Source organism: Xenopus laevis, chromosome 3L (genome assembly GCF_017654675.1).
Source record: "Xenopus laevis strain J_2021 chromosome 3L, Xenopus_laevis_v10.1, whole genome shotgun sequence".
Lineage (NCBI taxonomy): Eukaryota > Metazoa > Chordata > Amphibia > Anura > Pipidae > Xenopus > Xenopus laevis.
In genome coordinates this window covers 114,694,011-114,703,054 of record NC_054375.1, presented here as the reverse complement: position 1 = coordinate 114,703,054, position 9,044 = coordinate 114,694,011, and the positions used below count along the sequence as shown (strand labels likewise).

At 48.0% G+C, this 9,044-nt stretch overlaps 1 protein-coding gene across 4 annotated transcripts; it reads left to right on the top strand.

Annotated features, from left to right (window-relative positions):
• Nucleotides 1-1,027: 1,027 nt before the first annotated feature.
• Nucleotides 1,028-7,804, top strand: LOC121401560. Of its 4 annotated transcripts, none has more exons than XM_041586842.1 (3): nucleotides 1,028-1,725; nucleotides 2,353-2,627; nucleotides 5,930-7,804. In XM_041586842.1, the coding sequence occupies exons 1-3, from the start codon at nucleotides 1,376-1,378 to the stop codon at nucleotides 6,508-6,510; spliced, it is 1,206 nt and encodes a 401-aa protein (XP_041442776.1). In that variant the 5' UTR covers nucleotides 1,028-1,375; the 3' UTR covers nucleotides 6,511-7,804. The 4 variants fall into 4 exon arrangements, 3 of the variants coding, with proteins under 3 accessions (XP_041442776.1, XP_041442774.1, XP_041442775.1); XR_005966355.1 differs by lacking the exon at nucleotides 1,028-1,725 and having other exon boundaries at nucleotides 1,766-2,627; nucleotides 5,930-6,581; nucleotides 7,482-7,804; XM_041586840.1 differs by having other exon boundaries at nucleotides 2,353-7,804.
• The last annotated feature ends 1,240 nt before the right edge of the window (nucleotides 7,805-9,044 follow it).

Below are 9,044 nucleotides of genomic sequence, written 5' to 3'. Positions count from 1 at the left end.
GATATTTATGTACTATAGGCAGGACCGCCATCAGAAATTGCAGGGCCCCATACGACAAAATTTCCTGGGAACCATGGGCTACGCCCACCGCAAGCCCCACCTACAGGTCCGGCCTCCCCACCACACAGTAAAAGAACAAAAAAAATATTGGTGGCTAGGGTTCCCACATGTTAATAAAAAGTAAAAAGATATTGGTGGTCAGGGCCCCCATAAAAAAACATTTGTGACCAGGCCCCCCCCATTAAAAAATATTGGTGGCCAGGACCCCACATGAGAAAAAAGAAATTGGTGGCCAAAATTGTTAGCCAGGGCCCCCCCCCACACATTATAAGAAAATTGGTGGCCAGGGCCCCTTAAACGTCCATGCCTTCCCAAAGTCAGCAGCTCTCAGAAAGATGGGGGGCCGGCTAATCAAGTAAGTGTGGCGTGGTCGGGCCCCCCCTTACCCTCGGGGCCCCCTACAACTCTCCCCCCTGATGGCTGCCCTGACTATAGGTCTCTTCCTTCAGATGAAGATGTGGGCATAGTAGGGGAAAATGGGAATGGAGTGGTGGAGGAGAATATCAATTATGACAGGGAGGACCAAAAGTTATTTAAAAACCGGTACCAGTATTACATATATGTTTAGTAATGCAACGCGTTTGGCTTATAAATTGACTTTAAGACTGTAAAATAACATGAAAGTTAATTGTTGGAGTATGCTGGTGGCATAACTTTGCACCCCCTGGGAACATTTTTGCACATCTTATATCCTGTTCCTTTAAAACTTGACTTGACATCATGTCCCTCACTCCTTTCATGATTTACCTTTGGATCCAGTCACCTACAAGAAGAAGGGGAAACAATAGTACTTGCTGCATTGAAATGCTTTTTGTCCTGAGAAACAGTCTTGGAACACTTGGAGTTAAGCAGAGCCATTTGCTGACACAAGTGCATACCTGATTGGGCCTCAGTTCAAGCCAGCATCAATATGTGCAGGTTTAGACAACCAAGTGCAAGTTCTCCCCTACTGTTTGTAATTGAGGGAACGAGACCTGTATAGGGGAGAGTGGGACTTAGGCAAGGGACCCCTTCCCCCAGGGCTTCAGGTAGGTGTCATGCAGCTGGGGCTGTTTGCCACCCCAGCCCCCCTTTCCCTCCCCCTGGACACAGACAAAGGGAACAAAGGGAGAGATACCTAGTGGCGGGAAAAAAGGGGGCGGGTTGGGGGAGGTAAAGGGGGCTGGTGCAGAGAAGGGACAGACGTTTAAGGACGAAACCAAGCCAGGAGCAGCAGACTAACTTTTGTTTTTTGTTTCAGGCAGATCGCTAAGAGCTGTGCGGCAAGAAACTCACCAGGAAATCTGCAGCTTGAAGAGATCCGGTCAGCGCTGAGATGGAGGCGAATGCGGCCCAAGTGATGGAAATCGGAGCGACGAAGAGGAAAGCCCTGATGCCCAGGAGGTTCCGGGAAGAGACTGAAGGCTCGGCAGAGGACATCGCTAGGCCCAAGAAGAGGGTAAGTTGTTCCCTGCAGGTCAGGAGCCGGTCGGCGAGCGGTGGATGCGGCAGAAGAGACGGCGTCGTCAGCGAAGAGGAGGAAGCATCGCGAGAACGGGAACCGGATCAAGATGACGTCACTTCCGGATCGACGAACAGCGCTGGACCGGCGGTGAAGAAAAGGAAGAAGTTTGGAGGCGCACAGAGGATCGGGGAGCAGCACGGCAAGGAGTATACAAGGAAGAGGTTTGGAGGTTCAAGGGGGAGGCGGGTGGGGGGCTCGGGGGGGGTCCCCACCGCCACCAATGTTTTTCCCACGGCCACCAATGTTTTTCCTACGGCCACCAATGCCCCCCCCCATGCCACCAACGAGTCTCCCACGGCCACCAATGCCCCACACCCCGCCAGCAATAAGGCCCCATCCACCACCATGGGGACGGGGGGGGCAACGAGGGGCCCAGCCAATAGGGCCCCACAGACACCCTTAGGCCCAGGTTTAAGGGGCAGAACCAGCACCAACGACCCCTGTTCCCTCCAGGGTGGCGGAGCAATCATAGAGGAGCTCCCAGGGGAAGAGGATGGGGGGAGGGAAGCCGCCCCCAACCCTGAGGAGGAGGGACGCAGAGGGTCAGAACACGGCCAAACATGGGGTGCTGAACATTTCCAAGCCCCAGCGACCAGGGGAGGGGGGAGTTTCAGATTTAGGGGAAACAACAGACCTGTCTTCGAGCAACGGAACCCCCAGAGGGGATGGGGTCACAGGGGCTGCCAACAGTGGAACGGAAACGGTTTTAATGACATGTGGGGGGCGGATGGTTGTAATACTGAGTATGTAGGTTATGACAATAATTATGAGTTTTTTCCTGCACATAGGCAATGGTATAACCAGAGGATGCCTGGATGGGCAATGGGACAAGAGTTTCCATATTGGGAGAGTTATCGGGTGCCGAGTCTCCAGTTTAGAAACAGGGAGGAAGAGGAGAGCTGGTTGCAGTGGAGGAGAGAAAGAACGCAAAGACAAGAGGAGGAGGCAGGCCCATCAACAAGGAAGGAAAAAGAAGCCTATCCAACAAATACAAGGATGCAGAAAGAGGATACAAGCACACAGAGACCAGTCGTGGCAACCGCTGCAAGGGAGGCACCTATGGGTGAGTTGAATGTGCAACATGACATACCAATTGATTTGGATTCTGATTCAGAGGATTCAGATAGTGAGTCAGAAGGGGGTAAAATGTTAGCCATACTTAAGAAGTATAAGTAGGTGGGGGTATAGAAAAAAATTCAAAAGAAACCACTCCGGTAATGGTCCTAGCTGGGGCTGGGGATACATATGCATGCGCACTTACAGAGACTGCAGCACATTTACCTAAGAAAGCGAGAAAGTCTATAGAAGAGGGTAAATTTGTGGATATTTACAGTTTAACTAGGGAAGCAGTTCAAGAAAAGGAAGAAGGGGTGAAACAGGAGGAAAAAGGGAGAAGGGGAAAATCGATATTTGATTGGTTGAAAGGGTTTTTGGTTTTCTCAAGCGTATACCTAGTTAAAAAGCCGGAGCAGAGTTTGAATATCATAAAATACATTGATACAATAATTGACACATATCTGTTTTACAAGGGTACTTCATGGTATGATAATGACCAGGCTTTCAGGAAAAAGATTGTAAATAGTAAAATGTTATCTTTCGGGCAGAAGGACATAGATTTATGGACAAGATTGGTGTCTAAAGAGAGTAATACAAGCTATAATGTGAACAAAGGGAGCTATACGGTCAAACCAAGGAACGTGTGTTTCGCATACAACGAGAGGAGATGTAATAGAGGGTATGCATGCAAATTTAGGCATGCATGCTCTGCATGTGGATCTTCTCATGTTGTAAGTGAATGTAACAGGAAAAGGGAGACCCAAGCAAACAGGCAGCCCTTTCGAGGCGCTCAGCAAAAGAGCGGCAACGCCAGTGCAGATGGGCAAACTAAGTGAGTCATTACTTGGTTACCCAGATAAAGAGGCAGCAGTATTCTTAGCAAAGGGTTTTTTGGACGGTTTTAAGATTCCTGTAGCGCAAACACCCCCCCCTAGTAAAATCTATAAAAATTTAAAATCAGCTGGCCAGCATGAGGATGTTTTAAAACAAAAAATTGAAAAAGAAGTAAAAGCAGGTAGGATGGCAGGGCCATTTGAAGTCATCCCCATAGAGGGCCTGGTGGTATCTCCACTAGGCGTAGTGCCCAAAAAAGAGCAAGGTAAATTCAGGATGATACAGCACCTTTCATATCCAGTAGGGGCATCAGTGAATGATGCACTAGATAAAGAACAGTGCAAGGTGCAGTACCAGTCTTTCGACGAAGCTTTAGAAATAGTAAAGGGACAGGGGGACAGGGCATTGTTAGCAAAGGTGGACATAGAGTCTGCATTTAGGCTTTTACCTTTACACCCAGAGAGTTTTAAGTTGACCGGGTGTTATTTTCAGGGAGCATTTTTTGTGGATTTATGCTTACCTATGGGATGTGCAATTTCATGTTCATATTTTGAGATGTTTAGCACATTTTTGCATTGGCTTATATGCCAAAGGTCGGGGAATGCGGCCATAGCCCACTACCTAGATGATTTTTTAATCATAGGGCCTAAACAAACAGGGAAATGCCAGGAAACCTTGTTAAGATTTTTACAGATGCTAAAAGAGTTAGGTGTCCCAGTAGCGGACGAAAAGACAGTGCAGCCAACTACAAAGTTGACATTTTTGGGAATTGAGATAGATACAAAAGCCAGGAGGTGCAGGTTGCCAAGGGATAAAGTAGAAAAAAGCAAGCAGGCAATACATAATTTAATGGGGACTAAAAAAGTAACGTTGAGAGAAATGCAACAGGCTTTGGGGCTTCTGAACTTTGCATGTAGAGTAATTCCAATGGGTCGGATATTTAAGAGAAGGTTGGAAAAGGCTACGACAGGGGTTAAAAAACCATTCCACAAAATAAGGATAACTAAGGAGTTAAGAGCAGATTTGGGTGTTTGGGATAGTTTTTTGACAGAATTTAACGGAATAAGGTTATGGTTATCTGAGACAAAGAATAACAGAGAATTGGAATTGTTAACAGATGCGTCAGGTAGCATTGGTTATGGAGCTTACTTTGCAGGAAAGTGGTGCGCTGGAAGGTGGCCGCAAGCATGGCGTGAGTTGGGTTTAACTAAGAATTTGACTTTGCTAGAGTTATTCCCCATAGTAGTAGCACTAGAGCTATGGGCAGGAGATTTTAGGGATAAAGCAATTCGGTTCATATCAGACAATATGGGGGTGGTGTGTGCAGTTAATAACTTATCATCGGATTCAGCCCCAGTAATCAATCTATTGAGACAGTTAGTTTTAATTTGCATGAGGTTTAACATCTCATTCAGAGCGCAGCACATCCCAGGTGTAGAAAACACATTGGCTGACGCATTGTCAAGGGAAAAATGGGATCTTTTCTTTAAATTGGCACCCAACGCAGCAAAAACACCTCATAATTGCCCTGATAATTTATGGCAGTTGGTGAACCTCTCTTAGAAGAGCTGTACGGGAAATCTGTATCCGAGAGAACTCTTGCCGCATACAAAAAGGCATGGAAAAGATGGCAACTATTCTGCGAAAGCGGTAAGAGGGAGGGCAGCACTAAGGATTTGTTGTCATTTTTGGCGTTAATGTATAGGGAGGGAAAATCAAAAGCAGGCGCCAGCGCCACGCTAGCGGCGATTTCCCATTTTTCAGTAGCAGAAGGTAGACCTGAGATAGTACGCAGCCCAGTAATTAGGAAAGTTATAAAAGGATGGGCAAGAGCGGAGGGCCCTAGAGTAGATGAGAGAGAACCAATAGTGGAGAGCAGGCTGGCTTTGGTCATAAGGGCATTAAAAAAGGTCTGTTTTGATCAATTTGAATATATGCTGTTCAGGGCAGCATTCACATTAGCATTTGGGGGGGCATTGCGGTTAAGTGAATTGGTTCCCCCATCAAAAAAGGCAGCAGGGAAAGGTTTAATGGACAGGCACGTAGTTATACAAGAAGGGAAAGCTTTGGTCTATGTTAGTAGATCTAAAACCGATCAGGAAGGGAAAGGGAGGTGGATAGGTATAGAGGCCACAGGTAAAATAACATGTGCGGTCAAGGCACTGGCGAATTATAGGACAGTCCGGCCCGGGGGTGGGCAGCTGCTACTACTGCACAAAGATTCATCCCCCCTTTCTGCTTTCCAGTTTAGCCAGGTGCTGAAGAAGGCAGTAATAGTCAATGGTTGGGACCCAAAGAAATTTAGTTCACATTCTTTCAGAATAGGTGCAGCAACGGAGGCAGCAATGAGGGGGGAGTGTATAGAGAAGATAAAAAAGATGGGGAGATGGAAATCAGAGGCATATAGGAAGTATATACGGCCCGTGGAAAGAATGAAAAATGGAAGCTAACCTTGCATATGTATTTACTTCGCAGCAAGGTGTGGATCTGCTGTCAACATATTGGTCATAGGGCACTCATTTATTTTTTGGGCCGAAAAGCATGCAGCAGGGCAACAGCTGGGGTTACCAAAGGAACACATGAAGTTGGCATGGCAGGGTTGGAGAGGTATGAGATGGGAGCAGCTAAAAGGTAGGTTCTATAACGCGCTCCATCGAGTTAATTTCGTGCATTTAGTTATAATTCATACAGGGGGAAACGATCTCACGTCAAAAAAGACTCCAGCACTCATAGAGAACATGAGGGCCGACTTGTCGGAGATGCTGGAAAACAGGAAGGTCGGGGGGTTAGCTTGGTCAGACATTATACAGAGGAGCAATTGGAGGGGGGCAATTTCACCCAAAGGCGTGGAGAAAGCTAGAAAGAAAGTGAACCGGGCCATGCATAAATTCATGTGTTCCTTTGGAAAAGGTATCATAAGGCACGACAACATAAGAAGTAAGCAACACCAGTTCTTTAGGGAAGATGGAGTTCATCTGTCAAGTGAAGGTTTGGATCTGTTTTTAGGGAACATCGGGTCATTTATTCAGGAGTGGTGGAAGTCACAGGAGGTATAGGTGGGCCATGGAAAAGGACAAGGTGGTACCCCTCCCCCCTTTTCCATTGGGTGGCGGCAGTGCGGCTCCAGGAGAAAAGACGGTTACAGTGCAGGCCTACCCTTTGGAGAGTCACTAGTGTGGAGCAGACTTTGACTGCACGGTCTTGTCTGAGTCGTGCAAGGGGCTGGGGTTAGCGCCAGTTATGCACACGGTTGGGAGCAGGAGGATGGGCGACTGATTGGTCACAGAGGGCGCTTGGCCCCATGATCCCTGCTCCCTATGGTGGTCTATTACGGTGTGGGCACAATGCCCAGGTTGGTGATAGGAGCCGCAGCTGGGGGTCAGGGGGTACCTAGTCCTTTTTAGCAAAAAGTAATAAATAAAGAAAGTGACTTCCACACATATTTTGCACAAATTAAGTCTCTGTGTCATTCTTGAGGGGGATGTGAGATGCCCCAGGGGATAGGGGTATCCTTGGCCTAGAGGGAACGAGACCTGTATAGGGGAGAGTGGGACTTAGGCAAGGGACCCCTTCCCCAGGGCTTCAGGTAGGTGTCATGCAGCTGGGGCTGTTTGCCACCCCAGCCCCCCTTTCCCTCCCCCTGGACACAGACAAAGGGAACAAAGGGAGAGATACCTAGTGGCGGGAAAAAAGGGGGCGGGTTGGGGGAGGTAAAGGGGGCTGGTGCAGAGAAGGGACAGACGTTTAAGGACGAAACCAAGCCAGGAGCAGCAGACTAACTTTTGTTTTTTGTTTCCCACCCTCCCACCCTGTAGGTGGATGGAGGCTAAGAAGGTGCTCCAGGGTCTTCGGACCGATCGCCTAGACGGGGTCAGGAAGGAATTTTCCCCTACGGTGCCAATTGGAAACACACACCGAAGGGTTTTTTCGCCTTCCTCTGGAGCATTATTATATGTGAAGTCAAAGGTACTCCCTGAAATCAGCTGCGGCTACAAATGTGTGGGGGTCAGCGGCAGTGCGGCTCCAGGAGAAAAGACGGTTACAGTGCAGGCCTACCCTTTGGAGAGTCACTAGTGTGGAGCAGACTTTGACTGCACGGTCTTGTCTGAGTCATGCAAGGGGCTGGGGTTAGCGCCAGTTATGCACACGGTTGGGAGCAGGAGGATGGGCGACTGATTGGTCACAGAGGGCGCTTGGCCCCATGATCCCTGCTCCCTATGGTGGTCTATTACGGTGTGGGCACAATGCCCAGGTTGGTGATAGGAGCCGCAGCTGGGGGTCAGGGGGTACCTAGTCCTTTTTAGCAAAAAGTAATAAATAAAGAAAGTGACTTCCACACATATTTTGCACAAATTAAGTCTCTGTGTCATTCTTGAGGGGGATGTGAGATGCCCCAGGGGATAGGGGTATCCTTGGCCTAGTGATATATGCATGTCACCTTCAATGATATCGACCTCTGTTTATCAGTAGATGCCAGCAGTTTCCACAAAGGAAGCGGAGATGCAGAATTTCACTTGTTGATTGTTTAACACAATTCCAAGCAATTTGGATTTCTCTATTGTAGCCATTCTGCTTAAGAGATAGGATAACCAGTAGCTCAATCTCATGTGAGCCTGCAGCTTTCTTTTAGACAGAGGAGAAACTGACACCATGCTTCTCTTGCTTCAAGAAGACATAACTTTATTAACACTTCTGCATTAGCAGACAAAGATCATGTCACATGACACTGTATCCAGGGTTGGACTGGGGGGGTCAGGGCCCACCGGGGCTGCCACATCAGGGACCCCCGCACCCCCCCAAGGGCCCCATCCCTGGACGAAAATCCCCCTCTCCGGTCGCACCCCCCTTGACGGCACATACCTTATGCTTGCGAGTCATTTTTGTGCAATCGGGCAGGGGAGAGCGGAAGACAGGAGCGGAGGAGGTCAGGCCAGGGCCGGGTTTCAGTGGCGGGCCGTACGGTCCTAGCGCCCGCCGCTCCAGCAAGAGCAGGCGCACCGAAGCTCCTCCACCGGAGCAAGCGGCTGGGCGGCATGCCACCCCTACCAACTTGCCGCCCTAGGACTGGACCTGTGTGGCCTCGCCACAAATCGGGCCTGAGTCAGGCTCTGTGTAGAGGGTCTGGGCCAGTGGGGCCCACCGGGTTTTTTCCCGGTGTCCTACCGGCCCAGTCCAACGCTGACTGTATCAGTATCAGATCAGTGTGGGATCTGTATGAGAGCACACACATTAATACATATCTTATTAATACATACTTATCAACATCTATAATCTATAGAAATTAGCATTTCTCTTTCAACAGATATATTCTAGTTCAGCCTTTTGTCAGAATGTATTTCTGAAAAAATAGTAAAAATAAATATATATATGTTCACTGAGAGGAGTGCATGGAGGTATGCCACTTAGTATACACATTCATCTGCATAGAAGAGACTACATAACTACATCTTTGTATCATTATGGGAGTATAGACAAATGTTATATAAGCATAGGGATAACTTCTAATTAACTTCCAACTTTTTAAACCTTAATTTAACAGATATGAGAGGGTTGATAAAAGATTTATAACTAAACACTGTACAGATTATTT